Source organism: Mobula birostris, chromosome 1 (genome assembly GCF_030028105.1).
Source record: "Mobula birostris isolate sMobBir1 chromosome 1, sMobBir1.hap1, whole genome shotgun sequence".
NCBI classification, from domain to species: Eukaryota; Metazoa; Chordata; class Chondrichthyes; order Myliobatiformes; family Myliobatidae; genus Mobula; species Mobula birostris.
The window spans coordinates 151869172-151894454 of NC_092370.1; the positions used below are offsets into that span (position 1 = coordinate 151869172).

Consider the following 25283-nt stretch of genomic DNA (forward strand, 5'->3'; position numbering starts at 1 on the left):
TCTGTGTGAGTGTGTGTTCTCCCTGTGTCTGTGTGAGTGTGTGTTCTCCGTGTCTGTGTGAGTGTGTGTTCTCCGTGTCTGTGTGAGTGTGTGTTCTCTCTGTGTCCGTCTGAGTGTGTGTTCTCCGTGTGTGTCTGTGTGAGTGTGTGTTCACACTGTATCTGTCTGTGTGAGTGTGTGTTCTCCCTGTGTCTGTCTGTGTGAGTGTGTGTTCTCCCTGTGTCTGTGTGTGTGTGAGTGTATGTTCTCCCTGTGTCTGTCTGTCTGTGTGAGTGTGTGTTCTCCCTGTGTCAGTCTGAGTGTGTTCTCCTTGTGTCTGTCTGTCTGTGTGAGTGAGTGTGTGTTCTCCCTGTGTCTGTGTGAGTGTGTGTTCTCCGTGTCTGTGTGAGTGTGTGTTCTCCCTGTGTCTGTGTGAGTGTGTGTTCTCTCTGTGTCCGTCTGAGTGTGTGTTCTCCGTGTGTGTCTGTGTGAGTGTGTGTTCACACTGTATCTGTCTGTGTGAGTGTGTGTTCTCCCTGTGTCTGTCTGTGTGAGTGTGTGTTCTCCCTGTGTCTGTGTGTGTGTGAGTGTATGTTCTCCCTGTGTCTGTCTGTGTGAGTGTGTGTTCTCCCTGTGTCAGTCTGAGTGTGTTCTCCTTGTGTCTGTCTGTGTGAGTGTGTGTGTTCTCCCTGTGTCTGTGTGTGTGTGTGTGTGTCTGTGTTCTACCTGTGTCTGTGTGTCTGCATGAGTATGTGTTCTCCCTGTGTGTGTGTGTGTGTGTTCTCCCTGTGTGTGTGTGTTCTCCCTGTGTCTGAGTGTGTGTGTGTTCTCCTTGTGTCTGTGTGAGTGTGTGTTCTCCCTGTGTCTGTCTGTGTGTCTGTGTGAGTGTGTGTGTGTTCTCCCTGTGTGTGTGTGTGTGTGTGTGTGTGTATATACGCGCGCTCCCTGTGTCTGTGTGTCTGCATGAGTAAGTGTTCTCCCTGTGTCTGTCTGTGTGTGTGTTCTCCCTGTATCTGTGTGAGTGTGTGTTCTCCCTGTGTCTGTATGCGTGAGTGTGTGTTCTCCCTGTGTCTGTCTGTGTGAGTGTGTTCTCCCTCTGTCTGTCTGAGTGTATGTACTCTGTGTGTGTGTGTGTGTGTGTGTGTGTGTGTGTATTCTCCCTGTGTCTGTGTGAGTGTCTGTTCTCCCTCTGTCTGTGTGAGTGTGTGTGTTCTCCCTGTGTCTGTATGAGTGTGTGTTCTCCCTGTGTGTGTGTGTGTGTTCTCTGTGTCTGTGTGTGTTCTTCCTGTGTCTGTCTGTTTGTGTGAGTGTGTGTTCACCCTGTATCTGTCTGTGTGAGTGTGTGTTCTCCCTCTGTCTGTGTGAGTGTGTGTTCTGTGTGTGTGTGTGTGTGTGTGTTCTCCCTGTGTCTGTCTGTGTGAGTGTGTGTTCTCCCTGTGTCTGTCTGTCTGTGTGAGTGTATGTGCTCCCTGTGGCTGCATGGTTTCCCTTAAGTGTTCCAATTTCCTCTCGCATCTCAAAGGTGTGCAGATAGCTGAGTTAATTGGCCTTTGGGATGTTGGTGAGTGTCGGGGTTCAAGGGAAGTTAAAGGAGATGTGGGGAGAGTAAAATGGGTTGGGGTAACAATAGTTTGCAGTGCTTTTTTAAAAGTGCTCTAATGTTTGTTGTGGACCCTGGGCAGTATAATTTGGTAATGTTCCTTGTCAAATGTTGTTTCCATGCTAGTAAAAATACTGGTAATTCTTGGATAGCTGTACAAACACTGATCCTCAGTTTGTGTTGGATCAGACCCCATTATCCTTGTGCTCACAGACCGAATCTATCTATTCATACCTTAGAAAGTAGAGAAAATAATGTGCATTTTTGTATAGTGCCTTTCATGACCAAACTGCTTTCAACAAGTAGTGACTGTTGCAAGGAGGAAATTCAGCTAGTCTGCAAATTTCAATGTTCAGCCAGCACCACTGAAATAAGTAACAAGAAAATCAATATCTTACATGATCTTTTGTTGAGTGTCACTGTATCAGCAACAAGTCTGTGTGCCAAAAGGCATACAGTAATTAGTGCTCCTGTAGTATTCAGAGACGTTGTGCCTGGTTAATGCTGAAATAAGGGAGTGCAAATGTTAATTCCTGTGTATGATCTTTGCCAGTTGTAGATCATGGGAATTGAATAGAATTAATAAAACAAATTGGCCATTCCTGCCCGGGTGTCAGGCTGTCTTTATCTCTGTCTTGATCTCTCTATCAGTATATCTTTCTATTCCCTTCTCCTTTGTACATATATGTGACTTCCTGTTAAATGCACCTACACTGTTCACCTCAACTACTCTGAGTTAGCCAGTTCCTCCTCACTGCTTTGGACGGAAGCTAGGCGTTGGATTGACCAGCGGTGTAGAGGTTGGGGGGAGGGGGTTGTGGAACATGCAATTTCTGTTGCTGCCCTCCTCTTCCTCCTTATGGCTGCCATGAACAATATTATTCCTCAGCATTTGAGAGAAAGCCAAACTGATTCAGATTGGGTTCCAGGTCCTGCAGAGGTGCAGCTACATGTGTGCCTCGTACTGCACTTCGTTTTTGGCGAAAACAAGTGCAATCCAAACCTCAGTGTGACGATTAGTTTTAAAGTTTAGAGTTACATTTGCAGAGAGTACAACTGCGCACTGGCATTGTGTCACATTCCACAGGCTAAAAGCGCATGCAGCGACAGGCCAGACTAATCACACCAACAATAGTGAGCTCGGAGAAGCCCTGCACATTTGCTGCACTGTGGAGTGAGTTCAGGAAGATCTGGCAGCAGCAGTTGTTTTAGCTCTCGGCAGATGGAACCTTTCAGCAAGACTTTGGCCTCCCAAACTTCGCTGTTGAGACTGGAGCACAACCCACGCATATTTTAGTCTTCTCTAGTTGTTTTTTGCTGTGAAAGGATAATCTAAGCATGTGATGCAAACCATGTTAGTGTCAGATGTTTTAGTAATCCTTTCCAAACTTTTAAAAAACATTTCTGTCCTGTTTTGCACCATTGGTGGGACAGGTGTTCTATGCACTGTTGGTGGGGGTGGTGTTGTTTGGCTAAAATTATATTCTTCTTTGCATCAGAGGATAGACTTGCTAATGTTTGACTTTTGTTGTTGTTCCAGGTTGACAAGTTCCTCTCTGAGTCTTTGCAAGTGACTAGTGACAGTGAAAGTTACCCCTGTGGAACTTAATTTCGTATGGTGGAGCTCTGACAGATCGGTCAAAAGCAGACATCCATGATTCACTGCTGGCTTTTGGATACCATATTTTTAATTGGAGACATTGAGCTTGCAAGGAACAACAATCTCAAAACTGAAAGAGGTGAGGAGTGAATCTTAAAAAAAAGAACAAAATATACTCTTACCAACAATTACTGCCATAAATGCCACTCTAAGCATGAGTGCCCAGGCCCCGGGCAAAAGCTCAGCTAAGCGGAGAGGCAAGCAGATTTCATTTTTCACTGAGAATACTAGAGCTACTCAACCAAGCCCAAATCGGCAGAGAAGGAACGGAATGTTGCATGGGGAAGTGAGGGTCTCGGAGGGTATGGTCGAGCCACAACAACCCTCCAAACCCACAGCCCATATTACCGGTGTGCACTGCCATCCAGTGGCTGCTGTGAATGTGGAAATGGATCAGGAGAATGTGACCAAAGATGGCACTGTGCCACCAAACTGGACAGCCTCCGTTCTGGTCGATCACTTGCCTGCCAAGGGTGGACTGAACTGGCAGCCAGCTGGCCATGCTGTGTCATGGAGTCAAAGTGCAGCCCCTTTCTGTCCCAGTAGTGGAGCTTCAAGCAGTGCTCCAGGACCCTTTCTAAACACTCTTGCTAAACAAGGGAGCTCAACCCACTTGTTGCACGAATCTCTCCAAAGTCAGCAGGAGAACAAGGGCACTGGATCCCAGCTGGGCTTATTTGCGGATGCAATAAAACAGATGGACGAGAAAGCCCACTTAGCAAAGAGGCTGGCCAAGCAACCAATTCACTTATTAACTGAGCTACCAAAACCACAACTGCATCAAATCCATCAGAACCTATTTCAGCATCATCACCAACACCTGTCCCAGCAGTCCCAGCAGACCCAACTGCAGCAGCAGTCCCAGCAGACCCAACTGCAGCAGCAGTCCCAGCAGACCCAACTGCAGCAGCAGTCCCAGCAGACCCAACTGCAGCAGCAGTCCCAGCAGACCCAACTGCAGCAGCAGTCCCAGCAGAACCAGTTGCAGCACCAGAATCAGCTACTACATGAATCTCAGCAGAACAATCAACTGCAGCATCAACACCAAACAACCAAAGCACATGTCCAGATGCAGCTGCCATCCCAGCAGACTCAGCTCCAGCATCAGCACCAACAACAGATCAGACTGCAGCATCAGCACCAGCAGAACCTACGGCAATATAAGCAGACCCAACCCCAAAACCAGCAGACTCAACTCTTGCATCACCAGGAGTTCCAGCAGCCACAGACAAGTAATGAAACTTTGATTCATCATCAATTCTTCCAGTTTCCATATGGACAGTGTCAGAAGCCAGACTTGCCGCCAAACTCAGTATTAAATATATTCCATCAATCTCGCCAGCCGTCACTTCTTTCTGTTTATAGCCGTCCATCACAAGCTGCATGTCAGCAGCACCTGTTCCAGCAGTTCTTCCCTCACCAACAGCCACCCCAGTCTCTCGGTCTCCACAGGATTCAGACGAACCAGGGTCCAGATCCACCCACACATCTGATGGTTTCAGCACCATCTCAGTTGCAACAGCCTTCCGATGCGCAGATCATCAAAGGAATGCAGAGGTCCACAGGTGGCCATAAGCAAGAACACCCGCTACGCAAAATGGAGACTGAGTTTCAAACACCCTTAGCAAAGCAGACCCGATGTGCCCTCAAAGAAAGAAAAGTGAAACCCTGCCTTTTTGAGCTGCACAGACTGGGAAATGAATGTAGCCCTAGAGAAAGCACCAACCAGCGTTGGCCACAAGCATATGGGCCAGAGCTCCAAAAATTGCTGAACATGCCATCAAATCGTGGTGCACAGAACCAACACAAACTGTTTGGGGTGGATTTAGTTCAACCCAAGAACATTCAAGCACACACTCAGACAAATGAGGACATCCGGAGTGAGAGAGGACATGAGAAAATCCAAGTGAATCAAAGCAGTCAAAAGTCTGCTCAGGAGACTTCTTCAGAGGTTCAAGAGACAACAGAGAGTGTTATACAAACTGCAAGAAAGGGAGGAGGAACTTCTAATGAAGCAAATGGTCTCCAACCACAACAAGTCTTGTCTGATCAGAACTCCTCCACTGAGGTCAGTTTTGTCTTTTACAATTTTTTTCACCTTCTGCAGCACATGAACACTATTGACTTACTTTTATAAACTTTGGGAAAATTCCTCATCCCCCACCTCTTGCCCTACGTAGAAAGTGCTTGTATTTTAGAATCTGAGAGCTGCACGGTGCAGTTATTGCTAACTATTCAACAGCCAGCAAACCAAGTAATAATATAGTTTTGGGGTGGTACTTTGGAGTTAATTACTGGTCAAGATACTAAGGAAGAACTCTTGGCTCCTTGAGGCAGCAAGATAGGACTTCAGTTCAAATGCTCGTCTGGAATTGGCACCCTCAGCATTACTTTGGCGCATTGATCTGTAATATATGTTAAGCCATCTGGATTGGAGCTTTAGTTTACAGTTGCCTTATTGAGACAGTTTGGTAACTGAGATAAAACTTGGTTGCTCTCGTTTTTGGGGTGGATGGGAGTTACTCAATGTCATGTACTTTAACTACCACAGAAGTTTCCAAGTGGTGTTCAGTGGAACAGTCCTCTTGTGCAGAAGTTGACTAGTCATAGCTGTGTTTATTGTCAGATGTAACCACAGAAGCAATGAGAATCTTAGTTACAGTGCATCACAGGTACATGGTATCTTATGGGCAGTATTCACAAGAAATTCCTAAATTAAACATAGATTATGCACAATTTTACACGAAACAACATAAAACAAAACAAAATCTATTTTAGTGCAGATTGCCTCGTGGTTGTAGTATTGATCTACTGCGGTCATCAGGCTTGTGCTTGTTAGTTGGAGAACCAAATGGTTGAAGGGCAGTAGCTGTCCCTGAACCTAGTGCTGTGGAAATCTGTGTTTGTTCTTTCTGCCCAGAGGGGGCTGCAAGAAAGTGGCATGGCGTGGATAGTGAGGGCCTTTGGATGTTGCCTCCTTGGGACAGTGCCTCATGCGAACACAAAATACTCTGCAGATGCTGGGGTCAAAGCAACATTCACAACACGCTGGAGGAACTCAGCAGCTCAGGCAGCATCCGTGGAAATGATCAGTCAACGTTTCGGGCTGGAACCCTTCGACAGGAGGAAGGGTTTTGGCCCGAAACGTTGACTGATCGTTTCCACGGATGCTGCCCGACCTGCTGAGTTACGCCAGCATGTTGTGAGTGCCTCATGTAGTTCCTACTGATGGTGGGGAAGGGTATGTCTGCAAGGTGTAAGGCGGAGCCCATTACCGTCTGCAGTTTTGCACATCCAAATTGCCATCCCAGCCCATGATGCAAGCAGTCGGCATACTTTTAACAGTACATTGAAAGAAGCTTGTTAGTGTTTTGTGACAAGCTTCACCTCCTTAAGCTGCCAAGAAAGTAAAGACATTGATGCATCATAGGTTAGTAACCTGTCCAGATGTGTGGACAAAACTGGCTGTGATAGCTAGCATACCAAGTGGTCCCTCTTTGTTCTGTAAGTAAAATAAGCAACAATGGGGTAGCAAGGCAGGTTGTATTTGTGCAGACTGCTTCCAGGATTGCTCTTTCTGGGGCCGCCTGAACAAGGATTTGCATAGGGCTTTGCGATGCAGTGAAGATATCCCATGACAAAGCCAATGCTGAACAGTGGAAAATGCACATGAATTGAAGGGGACAAATATCCTAAGGGGGAGGTTTACCAGTGCTGCATTGGGGGGAGGGTGGAGGTGGTTTAAACTAGACTTGCAGAGGCATGGGAACCAGAGTGCCAGCATAGATAGTGGAGAGGTTGTGAAGACAGGTGTTGTTCAGACCTCTGACAAAATCAGGACTCAAAACGTTGAGCATGGAGTGCAGGAAGTATTGTAGGAAAGGCAGATGAGCTTAGGACATGGTTTAACTGATAGAATTATAATTAGTGAGGGAGGGGCAGGACTAGCAGCTCAATATTCCCGGGTTCTGTTTTAGACATGACGGAGCAGGAAGGATTAAAGGGGGAGGGCTGGTGTTACTAGTTGGAAAATGTCATGGTAGTGCTCAGTCAGGACAGACTGGAGAACTCGTCTAGTCAGGATTATGGGTGGAACTGAGGAATAAGAAAGGTATGACCATGTTAATGGGGCGAGGTTATAGACCACCCAACAGTCTGTGGGATTTAGAGGAACAAATCTGTAGAGATCACAGGCTGTTGCAAGAACCATAAGGTTGTTATAGGAGGTGATTTTTAACTTCCCACATAATGACTGGAAGACTTTATACTTTATTGTCGCCAAACAATTGATACTAGAACGTACAATCATCAAAGCGATATTTGAATCTGTGCTTTCCGCTCCCTGGATTACAAATCGATAGTAAATATTAAAATTTAAATTATAAATCGTAAATAGAAAAATGGAAAGTAAGGTAGTGCAAAAAAACCGAGAGGCAGGTCCGGATATTTGGAGGATGTGGCCCAGATCTGGGTCAGGATCCGTTCAGCAGTCCTATCACAGTTGGAAAGAAGCTGTTCCCAAATCTGGCCGTACGAGTCTTCAAGCTCCTGAGCCTTCTCCCGGAGGGAAGAGGGACGAAAGGTGTGTTGGCTGGGTGGATCGTGTCCTTGATTATCCTGGCAGTACTGCTTCGACAGCGTGCAGTGTAAGGTGAGTCCAAGGACGGAAGATTGGTTTGTGTGATGTGCTGCGCCATGTTCACGATCTTCTGCAGCTTCTTCCGATCTTGGACAGGACAACTTCCATACCAGGTTGTGATGCACCCTAGAAGAATGCTTTCTACGGTGCATCTATAAAAATTAGGGTTTTAGGGGACAGGCCAAATTTCTTCAGTTTTCTCAGGAAGTAAGGCGCTGGTGGGCCTTCTTGGCAGTGGACTCTGCTTGGTTGGACCAAGTCAGGTCATTTGTAATATTGACCCCGAGGAACTTAAAGCTTTTGACCTGTTCCACTTGCGCACCACTGATGTAAATTGGGTTGTGCGGTCCACTACTCCTTCTGAAGTCAACAACCAATTCCTTCGTCTTGCTGACGTTGAGGGATAGGTTATTGTCTTCGCACCATGCCACCAGGTTCTTCATTTCCTCTCTGTACTCAAACTCATCATTACCCGAGATACGGCCTACAATTGTTGTGTCATCAGCAAACTTATATGTTGAGTTTGATGGAAACTTGGCTACACAATCATGGGTGTACAGTGAGTACAGCAGGGGGCTGAGTACACAGCCTTGTGGGGCACCGGTGCTCAGAGTGATTGTAGAGGAGAGCTTGTCCCCTATTTTTACAGCCTGGGTCCTGTCTGTGAGTAAGTTGAAGATCCAGCTGTAGATCTGAGTGCTAAGGCCCAGGTTCTAGAGCTTTGGAATCAGTTTATTTGGAATTCATATATTGTAAAAGAACTGCACAGGATAGAGGTTGTCAAATGTATTCAGGGAAGTTTCCTTAATCAGTGCGTAGAAGTCCCAACAGAGTGTGCAATACTTGATCTGCCGTTAGGCAATGAGACAGAGCAGGTGTCAGAAGTTTGTGTAGGGCAACACTTCGCATCCAGTGACCACAATGCCATTAATTTCAAGGTAAGTATGCAAAAAGATAAGTTTGGTCCATGGTTTGAGATTCTAAATTAGAGAAAGGCCAATTTTGATGGTATCAGAAAGGATCTGGAAAGTGGGGATTGGGACAGACTGTTTTCTGGCAAAGTTGTACTTGTCAAGTGGGAGACCTTGAAAAGTGAAATTTTGAGAGTACAAAGCTTGAATGTGCCTATTAGGATATAAGGTAAAAAGTAACGTGTTTAGAGAAGCTTGGTTTTCAAGAGATATTTAATAATTTTAAAAAAAGGTAGGAATAAATGAAGTGCTTATGGAGTATAAGAAATGCAAGAGAACATTCAAGAAATCAGGATGATTGAAAGAAGGCAGGAGGTTTCCCTTGCAGACAAGGTGAAGGAAAATGCTAAGGGATTCTACAGATATGTTAAGAGCAAAAGGTTTGCAGGGACAAAATTGGTCCTCTGGCAGACCAGAATGATAATCCATGTGTGGAGCCAAAAGAGACAGGGGAGGTCTTAAATGGACTTTTTGCATCTGTATTTACTCAAGAGACAGAGTCTATAGAAGTGAGGCAAAACTGCAGTGAAGTCATGGACCCTATACAGATTACAGAGGAGGAGGTGTTTGCTGTCTTGAGGAAAATTAGGGTGGATAAATCCCCAGGGGGTGACAAGGTGTTCCCTTGGACCCTGTGGGAAGCAAGTGCAGAAATTGAAGGGGTCCTAGCAGAGATATTTAAATCATCTTTAATGCCTGTTGAGGTACCGAGGGATTGGAGGATAGCTAATGTTGTTCTGCTGTTTAAGAAAGGCTTTAAAAATAAACCAGGAAATTATAGGCCGGTGAGCCCCACATCAGTAGTGGGAAAGTTATTGGAGGGTTTTCTAAGGGACCAGGTGGATATATGAGTATTTGGATAGACGTGGACGGATCAGGGATAGTCTTCATGGCTTTGTGTATGATAGCTCACGTCTAATGAATCTTATAGTTTTTCCAGGAAGTTACGAGGGAAGTTGATAAAGGCAAGGCAGTGGATGTTGTCTACATGGATTTTAGCAAAGCATATGACAAGTTCCCTCACGGGAGGTTGGTCAAGAAAGTTCAGTTGCTCGGCATTCAAGATGAGGTAGTAAATTGGATTAGGCAGTGGCTTTGTGGGAGAAGCCAGAGAGTGGTAGTAGATGGTTGCCTCTCTGACTGGAGGTCGGTGACTAGTGGAATGCCGCAGGGATCGGTGCTGGGTCCATTGTTGTTTATCATCTTTATCAATGATCTGGATGATAATGTGGTTAACTGGATCAGCAAATCTGTGGATAACACCAAGATAGAGGATTTGGTGAACAGTGAGGAAGACTATCATAGCTTGTAGAGGTTTCTCCATCAGCTGGAAAAAGGAGCTAAAAAATGGCAGATGGAATTTAATGCAGACAAGTGTGAGGTGTTGCACTGTGAGAGGACAAACCAGGGTGGGTCTTGCATAGTGAAGGAGTGTAGTTGAATAAAGGGATCAGTGAATACAGGTCCATAATTAATTGAAAGTGGTGTCACAGGTAGGGTTGTAAAGAAAGCTCTTAGCACATGGATCTTCATAAATCAAAGTATTCTGTAAACGTAACTTTGCTAGATCAAATAATGACAGCACAAAAAGATCGTTACTTATCTTTTCACCGGTTTATTTCTTCGAGCTCAGCCGACGAGTGAACTCGCACCCAACATCAGGGAGAGACCCTTTCTCATCTCCCCGGTGGTTCTACAAGTTCACTGCCTGATGTCAGAATTGTCAGAAGCTATAAGGCCACCAATTACAAAAGAACAATCAGTTTGATAACCATTCCGGTCAGGTCAATGGATTCGATACAGAGAACAATTGGTTTGATAACCATTCCGGCCAAGTCAATGGACTATTGATACAGAGAACAATTGGTTTGATAACCATTCCGGCCAAGTCAATGGACTATTGATACAGAGAACAATCGGTTTGATAACCATTCCGGCCAAGTCAATGGACTATTGATACAAAAGTACAGTCAATTTGTTAGACACTCCAGCCACCTTAATTAAAGAAAAGAATGTCCTACCTGGTTTGCTGGAGCCACAACTTAATTACAAAGATAAGAACATCCGTCAAATTTATGCTTTAATTAAGAAAGGAATATTCTGTCCAATTTCCATCAGGTACTGCTTTTTGTCAAAATCAAAAGGTGTGAAAAGCCCAGAGACATCTGATGTGGATCTGGGCGAACTTTAATCATCTTGCTCCAAAGAAGGCAGCTGTGAGACATTATTCAAACACACTGCAGTCACAGACATAGTCAGTACTTTATACATTGTTTACAGGGATCTGAGAATCTCCCATTCCCTTAAACTTTATCATTCAGTACAGGAGATGAGATGTTATGTTGAGGTCGTATGAAGTGTTGTTGAAGCCTAATTTGGAGTAGTGTGTGCAGTTTTGGTTACCTACCTATAGGAAAGATGTAAATAAGGTTGAAAGAGTACAGTAGAAAATTACAAGGAACACACAAAATGCTGGAGGAACTCAGCAGGCCAGGCAGCATCTAGTAAAAGAATACAGTCAATGTTTGGGCCAAAACATCAACTGTACTCTTTTCCATAGATGCTGCCTGGCCTGCTGAGTTCCTCCAGCATTTTGAGTGTGTTGCTCGGATTTCCAGCATCTGCAGATTTTCTCTTGTTAGTGTTTAAAATTTACAAGGATGTGGCTGGGTTTGAAGTACCTGTGTCATAAGGAAGATTGAATAGCTTGGGACTTTATTCTTTGGAACATAGAAGACATAGTGAACATAGTGTAACTAAGTTTGCTGATGACTCTAAATTGAGTGGAAAAGCAAGTTGTGCAGGAGAGTCTGCAGAGAGATATAGATAGGTTAAGTGAGTGGGCAAGGGTCTGGCAGATGGAATGCAATGTTGGTAAATGCGAGGGCATCCACTTTGGAAGGAAAAATGAAAAAGCGGGTTATTATTTAAATAGTAAAAGATTGCAGCATGCTGCTGTGCAGAGGGACTTGGGAGCGCTTGTGTATGAATCACAAAAGGTTGGTTTGCAGGTGCAGCAGGCCATCAAGAAGGCAAATGGAATGTTGGCCTTCATTGCTAGAGGGATTGAATTTAAGACCAGGAATGTTTTGCTGCAACTGTACGGGGTACTGGTGAGGCCACACCTTGAGTACTCTGTGTGTTTCTGGTCTCCTTACTTGAAGCAGGATACACTGGCTTTGGAGGCAGTGCAGAGGAGGTTCACCAGGTCGATTCCAGAGATGAGGGGGTTAGACAATGAAGAGAGATTGAGGTTGCCTTGGACTGTATTCGCTGGATTTAGAAGAATGAGAGGAAATCTTATAGAAACATATAAAATAATGAAAGGGATAGATAAGATAAAGTTATTTCCACTAGTAGGTGAGACTAGAACTGGGGGACATAGTCTCAAGATTCGAGGGAGTAAATTTAGGACGGAGATAAGGAGGAACTGGTTTGCCCAGAGAGTGGTGAATCTGTGGAATTCTCTGCCCAGTGAAGCAGTGGAGGCTATCTCAGTAAGTATATTTAAGACAAGGTTGGATAGTTTTTTTTATAGTAGGGGAATTGAGGGTTATGGGGAAAAGGCAGGTAGGTGGAGATGAGTCCATGGCCAGATCAGCCATGATCTTATTGGAACGGTGGGGCAGGCTCAACGGGCCAGATGGCCGACTCCTGCTTCTATTTCTTATGTTCTTATGTTCTAAGACCGAGGGGAGATTTGGTGGAGATGTACAAAATTATGAGGCGTCTAAGCAAGCAGGCTTTTTGCACCGAGTTTGGTTGGGACTACAACTAGGGGCTATGGATTAAGGGTGGAAGGTGAAATGTTTAAGGGGAACATGTGGGGACACTTCACTCAGAGGGTGGTGAGAGTGTGGAACGAGCTGCCAGTGGCCAGTGGTGCATGCAGCTCGATTTCAACATTTAAGAGAAGCTTGGATAGGTATGTGAATGGTAGGACTATGGTCGATATGACTATACAGTTTGGTCCAGCATGGACTAGGAGGGCCGAAGGGCCTGGTTTTCTGCTGTACTTTTCTGAGACTCTAAGCACAAGGGCCTGAAGATGCTGTAATATGGAGCAAATACAACTTACTGGAGGAGCTCAGCAGATTGAGGCAGTGATGCAGTGTCTTGAGCCTAAACATCAACTGTCTCTCTGCTCCACAGATGCTGCTTGACCTGCTGTACACAACAGTAAACAGTGACACAGACCAACAAACAATAGTCTCTGTTGCCTCCCCAGCTCATTGAAACCCCAAACTCAAACTAAATTCAAATAAAGCACTTATTGTAGAGACACAAACATGCCCCCACGTACAAATTCTGATGAATTTTTTTCTTTAAATTGCATGTCCGTTAGAGAGAGGAGGTTGGCTATTAGGCCCATTGTACCTTTTAATGGTTTTTCAAAGTAACTATTCTGCCCTGCTCAGGCATTTTAACAAAGTCCTGTTGGAAGCTGGTGCTGAGTTCCAACATTCATTCAGACATTGCATTTCAGATCTTTATCAGTTGTACAGGCCCTTGAGGTTATGAATGCACAACCCGTGGATATCCTGTACATACAAAGCTATACAGTGGATTCCAATTAATTAGGCCTTTGGTTAATTGGAGTACTCGTTTATCTGGGATAATTATTAAAGAACCAAAAATAATCGAGAAAATAGCCTGGATTCCCTTCATTTATTTGGGACACTACGCCTCTTAGTTGGAGGTAGGAGCCTTTTGCTGAACAGTTTCTAACTAGCACCAGTCACGTGTGTGTGCATGGCTTTCAGACAGTACACTGTGCTTCAAGTGAGCAGTTTTTAAATAGCGTCACGTGTGTGTGTTTGTGTTCAAAAAGCAGTGACAACTCAGAACTGCTTCTCTCACTGCAGTTTCAAACATTCAGGCTTGGAAATGTCAGAAATGACTGGGAATGAAAACGAAACGATTTCACTACTTCAATAAGTTAGAAACTATAAAAAGTTTGAAAGTATGACAATTATCCTGAACGTTGCGATGAAGATTTGGAGGATGTGATTGCATTGTGTTATGGCAGACCATTATCTGCATTGGATGTTTGTGTGGATTTTGTTCATTTACAGTCAAAAGAACACGACACGGTTGAATCCCTCAGGTAAGTATTAGGAACTAATGCACAGTTTTATAATACTGCAGTAGTTCTAATTTGTTCTGTATTTCATTTAAATACCTAATGTCTTTTTACACCTTTTTAACTATATCCATGAAACTTCAGCTAACTGGGACAGCTGCTTAATTGGGCTAACATGTACTAGTTGCAATTAGCCAAATTTCACTGTATTTAAAAACCAGCGGGAAAGATGGTGTGGATTTGCCAGCTGTTATGAGCCTGCTGGGTGAGAATGGAGCATTGGCTGGGTGGGGCTGAGCAGATTCGTTCGCTGAGGCCAGCTAGTGGCTGTTCTTCCCATACCTGCTCGCTCTCCCAACTCAGTTGTCACTGTGACCCTCTCCCACACACTGTCTCTGGTCATTTCTGACTTTCAAACAGTTTGGGGTACAGCTCACGGGAAAGGAACCCTGTTGTAATCTGAATGCCTGTGTTCTTGTCTTCGCCCTACTCACTAGAAATACAAATGTGTCTCTAAACACAAATTCCAGTGGCTTTCCAATACATCTCTTAAACATAGGGTTATATTTCAATGTATGTTTTCTCTGACTGGGGCAGCTATAGTGCAAGTGGCATTAGGGGCTCAGACTCAGAGTTTTGAGATTGAGTAGCGAGTCTGTGGTGGCTAGTGTGATCATGTTTGCTGTTGTGTGCTGGGGCAGCAGGCTGAGGGTAGCAGACACCAACAGAATCAACACACTCATTTGTAAGGCCAGTGATGTTGTGGGGATGGAACTAGACTCTCTCACGGTGGTGTCTGAAAAGAGGATGCTGTCCAAGTTGCATGCCATCTTGGACAATGTCTCCCATCCACTACATAATGGACTGGTTGGGCACAGGAGTACATTCAGCCAGAGACTCATTCCACCGAGATGCAACACAGAGCGTCATAGGAAGTCATTCCTGCCTGTGGCCATCAAACTTTACAACTCCTCCCTTGGAGGGTCAGACACCCTGAGCCAATAGGCTGGTCCTGGACTTATTTCCTGGCATAATTTACATATTACTATTTAACTATTTATGGTTTTATTACTATTTAATTATTTATGGTGCAACTGTAATGAAAACCAATTTCCCCCGGGATCAATAAAGTATGACTATGACACTGCAATCCATCGGATTTACTGACGGCTCGTACCACAGCTCAAGTGCATACCTGTATGCAGCAAGGTGACACATGAAGACCAAGAACACCAGGCGTCCTGGAGGACGCGTTGTTCTCTGGGCAGTATTTGATCCTGAATACTGAACAGGGAGAGGGTTCCTCTCAGAAGCAGCACCATGGTGGTTTAGCTGTGCAGACATGGAGAGGAAGGTTGTGGAAACATACAAGGATTCTGAAGCTGCAGGAGCAGAATATTTTGGTGTAGGCTGTTCAACAACCAAAAGCTGAGGTTTTTGTTGGTACCAACAACTTTGGTAGGATGAGGCCTTCCAGCAGGTATTAATTAAACAAGAAAACTATTAAGCTCTTAAGTATGTGGATTATTGCTGACGTCACTGCTAGTGGGTACAGACAATTCAGACTGGAGAAAGGTTGAAGGCGGGAGGGCTTCCAGTTCCTGGGCATCGGGACTGGTTCAGGGAAGTGCATCTGGACACTCTGAAAGTTGTGCTTCAGGATTAGGACAAACGTTCAGCTGGGTTTAGTTGTGCTGTTAGGGAGGGTTGACAATAGCTTGGTAGTAGAATGGGAAAATGTGTGAGATTTGGATGCACAAAGGCAGAACTGAAAATTGGAGGCAGGAGTCAAGAATGATTTAGTGACAGACTGCAAACAGCTGCGTGAAGGTAAATTGGTCTTGGAAGGTGCTGGGTAAGAAATTCAGGGGATGTTCCCAGATTGGGAGTCATTAGCTTAATTAGTTTGGCATAGCATTGAGGGCTGTGCCACACTGGAAGAATTTAGAAAGTATTGGGATGAAATTAAAAGGGACTTAGAAAAGCAAAGAGATAGCATGAAAAAACTCTGGCAGCTAACATGGCAGATGGAAAATGCAAAGATGATTAATAAATTCATGATGAAGATGAGGATGACAAAGGAATGAATATGGACTATTGGGGATGATAAAGGTAACCTGTGTGGAGGCAGAGGGTGTGGGTGGAATTCTTTATTAATACACTGTGACTGTCCTTATAGAAGAGGGGGATGATGCTGATGTTATTGTTAGTGCACGAGGAGTGAAATACTGCTTGGTAATTTTGGTAAAAGTATTAAGGATTTGAGATCTTTATAAGTCAGGCCTAGATGAATAAATTCCAGGATGGTCCTGTGAGGGAGGAAAATGAAGGAACTCTGATCTCACTTTTTAATTTTCTCTGGCCATAGGAGTGTGTAAGATTGTTAGAGAACTTCTTTTATTGTACTGTTATTTAAAAATGTTTATTATTACTGTCTTACAACATGAAGTTTGTTGTTTAGCAGCTGCAGTAAGGTTCAAAAATATAAATAAATTATTTTAAAAAGTACAAAAAGAAGGAATAATGAGGTAGCATTCATGAATCATTCAGAGATCCGATGGAAGAGGAGGAGGAGCTGTTTCAAGATGATTGAGAGTGGGTCATCAGGCTCCTGTAACTTGTCACTGATGATTGTAACAGAAAGAGGGCATCTCCTGAATGGTGGTGGTCCTTAAAGATGGATGCCATCTTCTTGAGGCACTGCCTGCTGAAGATGTCCTTGACGTTGGCCGAGTCTACACTGCGCATTGGTGCCTGTGTTGCAAGTGATGATGCAACCAGTCAGAATACTCTCCGCTGGACATGTGTAGAAATTTGCAAGAGTCTTTGGTGAGATGCTGAATCTCTTCCTCCTTTCCACTCACTGAGCACTGGTGTGTGTTCTACTAACCTCCCCTTCTTGGAGTCCACAATTAATTCCTTAGCTTGTTGGCATTGAGTGCCAGGTTGTCGTTGTGACCCCATTAAATCAGCGATCCATCTCCCTTGTCATCGCCCTCTGAGATTTTGTTAACAATATTGGTTTCATCTGTGAATTTATAAATGGCATTTGAACTGTGCTTAGCCCCACATTCATGAGTGTAGAGAGAGTAGAATAGTGGGCTAAGCATGCATTGTTGAGATGTGCCTGTATTAATTTTCATTGAGGTGGAGATGTTATCACCCATCTGTAGAGACTGTGATCTACCGATGAGGAAGTTGAGGATCCCTTTGCGGAGGAAGGTACAAAAGCCCAGGCTGAAAAGTTTGGCCACTAACACTCGGGATGATGGTGTTGAATGCCAAGTTGTAATTGAAAAACAGCAGCCAGATGAAGGCAGTGACGTAGTGTGAGTAGATTTCAGCAAAAATTTGATGAGGACCCACGTAAGCTGGTTGGAAAAGGAAGGTGTATAGAAGCACAAAAGAATGTTAAGCGAGATACAAACCGGCCAAGGAATAGAAAGCAAAGGATAATGATTGTGCCTTTTAGAACTTTGAACAGAACATCACAGGAGCAGGCTTCCAGCCCACAATGTTGTATCAAACTCAGTAAACTGTGACTTAAAGATGTAATTAAATTGACCCCTTCAGCGTCCATATTCCTTCATTCTGTGCACATGCATGTGCCTATCCAAGAGAGAGAAACAGAAAAGATTTCTCTTGACTATAAGGATATCAGCTGGGGTTCCTTGGGGCTTAATACATTTCAATGTAAATCAACTGTGTTAGAAAAAGCCACATCCTTTTTGTAATGTTGCCTCTGTTGCTCTCTCATCGCATGCTCACTGATACGAATCGTTTACAGTATAAAGATGCATGGCGATGATACTTGCAGCTAACAAGCTTCAGGGTGCAGGAAGGTGGACTCTGCCATGAGTGGCAAATGGAATTGAAACAAAGTACTGCATTTGGGAAGATGCAACAAGGCAAGGAATACACAATGAATGGAAAGGTTAACCTTGGAGCATACATTTGCAAAGCGAGAAAGACTGCTTAATGCATGGTTGAAAAGGAGGCCCCCCCCCCAGATTGCATAGATGATAAAAACCTGAGAGGATGTGCTGGTTAGCTTTGTGATGTGCATTTCTGATCACCAGATGGAAAGGGTGCAGAGGACAGCACTGCCAAGTCAGGAGAATTGTAGTTATGAGGAAAGGCTGAATGAGACTGAGGGGAGTATAAGCTGATAAGGGCTTGAGACAGGGTTATGAAGAAGGGCCTGTTTCCCTTAACAGGGGTCAGAACCTAGGGGAAGAGATTTAAAGAAAGATGAGAAGGTTGATAAGGAAAATGGTCTCTGAGATGGCCTGAAAGTTGCTGCTTGAAAGGGAGGGAAATTAGTCAAGTTATTTGAAATTTTCCAAGAGTTTAGTTTTCTCTCCATATGATTAGGTTAGCCCAATGTTTTCCTAACTTTTTTAATCTCATGTCCCCTAAAGCACCTTCAGAAATGCCAACATCCCTCTTAGGTACAATAAACTTTCATAGTGTAAAAACATATCTACCATATGCTAACATGAGAAAATTAAACCTAGCTTACACTGTACAGCAGCTTCAATATAATGTGATCCTTGTGCTTACTGGTTTTTAGCAAGGGTTGAAACATCTTGTTCAAGTTGTGACAGCAAAAGCCTCAAGTCCCCACGTGTAACAATGTCCAAGCAGTTTCTGTTTTTGTGAGTATGTGGTTCACTGTACTGAAGCCTCTTTAAACGAGGTAGGAGGATGGAAATACGATGAAGAGCAATTTGGCTCTTCAAAAACCAGCAAACTTTGTATGACAGTGTAGCCACATACCACAAAACCCAACATTTTAGAAAAGCATTTTTGCTTCTTCATCATTCTGAATTTTAATATTTTTTTTTGCAAGCTTTCTTCCTGTTCTTCTACCTTGCAAAGAAATGGGTTAATTACCGAGTCTGGAATTTCCAGATCATTCAAATTCTTAAATCGTTTCTGAAAATGCTTTTTTGGTGACTGCAGGTGTAAGCAGCACTCTTGCAAATCTCCGTCTGTGAAAGTACCATATTTTCCATGTAGGGAAACTGAGAACATTCTTCTCCCAATGTTTTGCTTATACATTTCCAGTTTTCTACTAAAAATGGACACTGCACTTTTTGCGTGGATTAAATTGAAACTCTGACCCTGCAGTTTCTTATTTAGAATGTTCATTATGTCATACAGATCAGCTAATATGCCACATCTCCATGTGGATGTTCAATCTTGTTTCCCAAGCTCTTGTTGACTTTGAGCAAAAATTCAACCACAGTGCCAAAAAGATCAAAGAAACATTTTAAGCAGCAGCCTTTTGACAGCCAGTGCATTTCAGTGTGAAGAAGCAAGTGTTCAAACTCTTCATTGTTGTCTTAGCGTAACTGGTGAAATATTCTGCTGTTTAATAGATGAGCTTTAATTTTGTTGATAGCAGATACTACAAGAGTCATGCTTGAAAAAAGTTACTGGCTGAGATTTTTGGCTGCGCGAAGTTGATGAATGACACAATGGATTGCAAACAGACTTAGAATTTTTTTATTCATGAATGCCACTAAACCAGCATGGTGACCTGTCATATGTGGTGCTCCATCTGTTGCACGAGAAATCATGTTCCTAATCAGAAGACTTTTATCCTCAATAAACATTTTGAGCTTGTTGTAGATTGATTCTCTGTTGATACTTGTTTTTAACTTACAAAAGAGAATCTCTTCGTAAAGTTTTCCATTTCTGATAAACTGTACATACACCATTAGCAATGGCTCATTGTTTCGTGCGGTTGACCCATCCAGTTGTATCCAAAATTCTGTTTTATCTTTGTAGCTCTGTGCTTAGTTCATAACCCCACTAAAGAACACCAGGCCATTGTCTCTCACACCATCACCAACGTTATTGACTCTGGAGATCTCCCATCCACCGCCAGCAACCTCATGGTTCCTGCACCCCATACCTCCCGTTTCTACCTCCTGCCCAAGATCCACAAACCCACTTGTCCAGATAGACATATTGTTTCAGCTTGTTCCTGCCCCAATGAACACATATCTGCATACTTCAACTCTGTTTTATCCCCCTGGTTCAGTCCCTTCCCACCTACATCCGTGACACTTCACATGCTCTGGATCTTTTCAATGATTTTAAGTTCCCTGGCCTCCATCATCTTATTTTCACTATGGATGCCCAGTCCCTATACACCTCCATCCCCCATCAGGAAGGCCTCAAAGCTCTCTGTTTCTTTCTGGACACCAGACCTAACAAGTTCCCCTCCACTAACTCTCTCCTCCACCTAGTAGAACTTGTCCTCACTCTAAATAATTTCTCCTTTGGCTCCTCCCACTTCCTTCAAACAAAAGATCTAACCCTGGGCACTCACACGGGTCCTAGCTATGCCTGCCTGTTCGTTGGCTATGTGGAACAGTCTATGTTCCAAGCCTACACTAGTGTCCGTCCCCCACTTTTCCTCGGCCACATCGACGACTGCGTTGAAGCTGCTTCCTGCAACCATGTAGAGCTCGTCATCCACTTTTCCTCTAGTTTCCACCCTGCCCTCAAATTTACCTGGTCCATTTCTGACACCTCCCTGCCCTTTTTTGATCTCACTGTCTCTATCTCTGGAGACAGCTTATCTACTGATGTCTATTATAAATCCACAGACTCTCACAGCTACCTGCACTATACCTCTTCCCACCCTGTTACTTGTAAAAACACCATCCCCTTCTCTCAGCTCTTCTGTCTCCACCACACCTGCTCGCAGGATGAGGCTTTTCTTCTAGAATGAAGGAGATGCCCTCCTTTTACAAATAAAGGGTCTTCCCTTCCTGTACCATCAATGCTGCCCTCAACCGCATCTCTTCCATTTCATGCACGTATGCCCTCACCCCATCCTCCTACCCGACTAGAGATAGGGTTCCTCTTGCCCTCACCTACCACCCCACCAGCCTCCGCGTCCAGCAAATAATTCTCTGAAGCTTCCACCCTCTCCACGGGATCCCACCACCAAGCACATCTTTCCTCCCCGCACTTTCTGTATTCCGCAGGGATTGCTCCCTACGTGACTCCCTTGTCCACTCGTCCCTCCCCATTGATCTCCCTCCTGGCACTTATCCTTGCAAGTGGAACAAGTGCTACATCAGCCTCTACACCTCCCTCACTACCGTTCAGGGCCCTAAGCAGCCCTTTCAGATGAGGTGACACTTCACCTGTGAGTCTGTTGTGGTCATTTACTGTGTTCTGTTGTCCCAGTGTGGCCTCCTGTATGTCGGTGAGACCCGATGCAGACTGGGAGACTGCTTCACCGATTACTTACGCTCCACCCACCAGAAAAAGTGGGATCTCCCAGTAGCCACCCATTTTAATTCTATTCCCCATTCCCATTCTGATATGTCCATCCACGGCCTTCTCCACTGTTGTGATGAGGGCACACTCAGGTTGGAGGAACAACACCTTGTATTCCATTTGGGTAGCTGCCACCTGATGACATGAACATTAATTTCTCAAACTTCCGGTAATGCCCCCCCACACCCGCTTTCTCTCTCTATTCCCCATCCCATTTTCCTCTCTCAACTTATCGCCTTGCCCGCCCATCGACTTCCTCTGGTGCCCCTCTCAGCTTTTTCTTTCTTCCATGGTCTTCTGTGTCTTTCACCAATCAACTGCCCAGCTCTTTATTTCATCCCTCCCCCTCCAGGTTGTCTCTCTCACCTTTTAAATCTACTCAGCATTTTCTCTCCAGTCCTGCGTAAGGGTCTCGGTCCGAAACATCGACTGTGCTCTTTTCCATAGATGCTGCCTGGCCTGCTGAGTTCCTCCAGCATTTTGTGTGTGTTTGCTCGTATTTCCAGCATCTGAAAATTTTCTCTTGTTCATAGTTGATGCCCAATGACTTCACTCATTTCGTCAATATGAAGAGCTATGGAGAATAGTGGCCTATAATCTTATCTTATATTTGGAACAATAAAAATTGTAGATTGAGTAAACCCTTATTGTAGAAATTAAAAAAAGATGGTGGTATGGCTTTGCCAAATTTTAGAATGTATTACTGGGCAATTAATATTTGATATATTACTTTTTGGATTCATTATTCAGGCATACATGAATGTCCTTCATGGTTGGAATTGGAGGAAAACTCGGTGAAGGGGTTCTCTTTGGCCTCTTTACTGGGAGCTCCTCTTCCCTTTTTGTTTTCTACAATTAGTAGACAAGATTTTAATCCCATTATTAAACATACATTAAGAATTTGGTTTCAGTTTCATAGATTTTTTGAGTTAAATAATTTTATTCTTTCTAGTAATAACCATCTCAATTATTTTTTTAAACCATCAATTAAGGCCTTTTTAATTTGGAAAACCAAGAGAATAATAACTTTTTCAGATTTGTTTTTAGGGGATTGTTTAATGTCTTTTTCTCAGTTAGTGGATAAATATGGTTTATCTAATGCACACTTTTTTAGGTATTTACAAATTAGGAATTTTTTACGTGGTTTCTTACCAAATTACCCTTCTGCTTATCCACCGTATATGACAGATGCTCCCTTTCAGTTTAAACCATTTCGAAAAGGGTTGATAGCTATAATCTATAAACGGTTATTGAATTCATGAGTGATATCTAATGATAAAATTAAACATTCTTGGGAATCGGAATTTCAAGAGTTATTTTCAGATAATCAATGGAGTAAAATTTTTCATTTGGTTAATAACTCATCTATTTGTGCCTGTCATTCCTTGATACAGTTCAAGGTAGTACATTGGGCTTATATGTCAAAGGATAAACTAGTGTGTATTTTTTCCAATATTAATCCTATTTGTGACAGATGTAATATTGAGGTGGCCATTTTAACTCATACGGATTGGTCTTGTATAAAGCTAGATAACTTTTGGAGAGATGTTTTTAAAATGCTTTCAAAAGTCTTGGATCTGGATTTACAGCCTAATTTACTTACGGCAATTTTTGGGATTATCCCATCAGAAGCAGGAAACATTCCTGTTTCCGCTCAATCTATGATAGCCTTTTCAACTTTATTGTCTAGGAGAGCCATTTTACTGAAGTAGAAGGATTCTAATTCACCTACTGTCTTTTATTGGCTTTCCCCCATTATGTCCTGTTTAAATTTAGAGAAAATAAGAAGTCGGACATTTGATACATCCTTTAAATTTGGGTAAATATGGCGACCTTTTATTCTATATTTTCATTTGATTTGATTTATTACTCTTCCAATTATTTTATTTTTTTTGAAGTTTTAGATTTGATCAGAAAGTCTTTCCTTTTTTCTTGGTTGTATCCTCCAAATGGACTGCCCAGTCCCCTTTTTTTTTTTTTAAGTGCAGTGGGTTTTTTTCCCCCTTTCATTTTAAATTTAAAGGTTTTTTTCCCTCTCTTTATGAATTGATAAGTGGAGAATTAGTTGTCCTTTTTAATTATATATTGCATATTTGCTTATTACTATGTATGATTATGATATCTATTTCATCTTTTGTTTATATTGTTGCTGATATGTATTTGAGATAGTTCTCCCCTTGTCTGTATATATGTTTTCTCTAAATCAATAAAAAGATTAATAAAGAAAAAAAAGAACAGTGGTGAACATTTCTGATACAGCAGGCATTATTAACCTTTCACCAGTTGTATGAGATTTTCCACACTTTGCTATCATTTTGGAACTGTTACAAGAAGCAAAGAGACCACTATCATCTTTAGCTTTCTTGGCAAATGACTCGAATGTACAATGGTTTTTAAATGCTGCTTTCATCTTCTGGAACTAAGTAATAACATAAATAGCCTTTTCAGGCTGTCTTTTACGAAAGTGTTCCTACAATCTGGATGGTTTCGTGGCTTCATTAGACAGTACAGTATTATAAATCAGACACATAGGGCATTGCGGATATGATTGGAATGGAATAAAATCATATGTAACATTGACAACGCAAACAACAGGAATTCTGCAGATGCTGGAAATTCAAGCAACACACATCAAAGTTGCTGGTGAACGCAGCAGGCCAGGCAGCATCTCTAGGAAGAGGTGCAGTCGACGTTTCAGGCCGAGACCCTTCGTCAGGACTAACTGAAGGAAGAGTGAGTAAGGGATTTGAAAGTTGGAGGGGGAGGGGGAGATCCAAAATGATAGGAGAAGACAGGAGGGGGAGGGATGGAGCCAAGAGCTGGACAGGTGATTGGCAAAAGGGGATACAAGAGGATCATGGGACAGGAGGTCCGGGAAGAAAGACAAGGGGGGGGGGACCGAGAGGATGAGCAAGAGGTATATTCAGAGGGACAGAGAGAGAAAAAGGAGAGTGAGAGAAAGAATGTGTGTAGAAAAATAAGTAACAGATGGGGTACGAGGGGGAGGTGGGGCCTAGCGGAAGTTAGAGAAGTCGATGTTCATGCCATCAGGTTGGAGGCTACCCAGACGGAATATAAGGTGTTGTTCCTCCAACCTGAGTGTGGCTTCATCTTTACATTAGAGGGGGCCGTGGATAGACATGTCAGAATGGGAATGGGATGTGGAATTAAGATGTGTGGCCACTGGGAGATCCTGCTTTCTCTGGCGGACAGAGCGTAGATGTTCAGCAAAGCGGTCTCCCAGTCTGCGTCGGGTCTCGCCAATATATAAAAGGCCACATCGGGAGCACCGGACGCAGTATATCACCCCAGTCGACTCACAGGTGAAGTGTTGCCTCACCTAGAAAGACTGTTTGGGGCCCTGAATGGTGGTAGGGGAGGAAGTGTAAGGGCATGTGTAGCACTTGTTCCGCTTACATGGATAAGTGCCAGGAGGGAGATCAGTGGGGAGGGATGGGGGGGACGAATGGACAAGGGAGTTGTGTAGGGAGCGATCCCTGCGGAATGCAGAGAGGGGGGGGAGGGAAAGATGTGCTTAGTGGTGGGATCCCGTTGGAGGTGGCGGAAGTTACGGAGAATAATATGTTGGACCCGGAGGCTGGTGGGGTGGTAGGTGAGGACCAGGGGAACCCTATTCCTAGTGGGGTGGTGGGAGGATGGAGTGAGAGCAGATGTACGTGAAATGGGGGAGATGCGTTTAAGAGCAGAGTTGATAGTGGAGGAAGGGAAGCCCCTTTCTTTAAAAAAGGAAGACATCTCCCTCGTCCTAGAATGAAAAGCCTCATCCTGAGAGCAGATGCGGCGGAGACGGAGGAATTGCGAGAAGGGGATGGCGTTTTTGCAAGAGACGGGGTGAGAAGAGGAATAGTCCAGATAGCTGTGAGAGTCAGTAGGCTTATAGTAGACATCAGTGGATAAGCTGTCTCCAGAGACAGAGACAGAAAGATGTAGAAAGGGGAGGGAGGTGTCGGAAATGGACCAGGTAAACTTGAGGGCAGGGTGAAAGTTGGAGGCAAAGTTAATAAAGTCAACGAGTTCTGCATGCA

At 43.8% G+C, this 25283-nt stretch overlaps 1 protein-coding gene across 4 annotated transcripts in view; it reads left to right on the top strand.

The window, feature by feature from the left end:
* The window catches only part of mideasb (mitotic deacetylase associated SANT domain protein b), a 102422-nt gene that overhangs the window by 28332 nt on the left and 48807 nt on the right, over window positions 1-25283 (top strand). For all 4 annotated transcript variants that reach the window (XM_072264164.1, XM_072264155.1, XM_072264181.1 and 1 more), the window contains exon 2: window positions 3120-5307. In XM_072264164.1, the coding sequence (XP_072120265.1) occupies window positions 3394-5307 (1914 nt within the window). In that variant the 5' untranslated portion in view covers window positions 3120-3393. The remainder of the gene's footprint in view (window positions 1-3119; window positions 5308-25283) is intronic.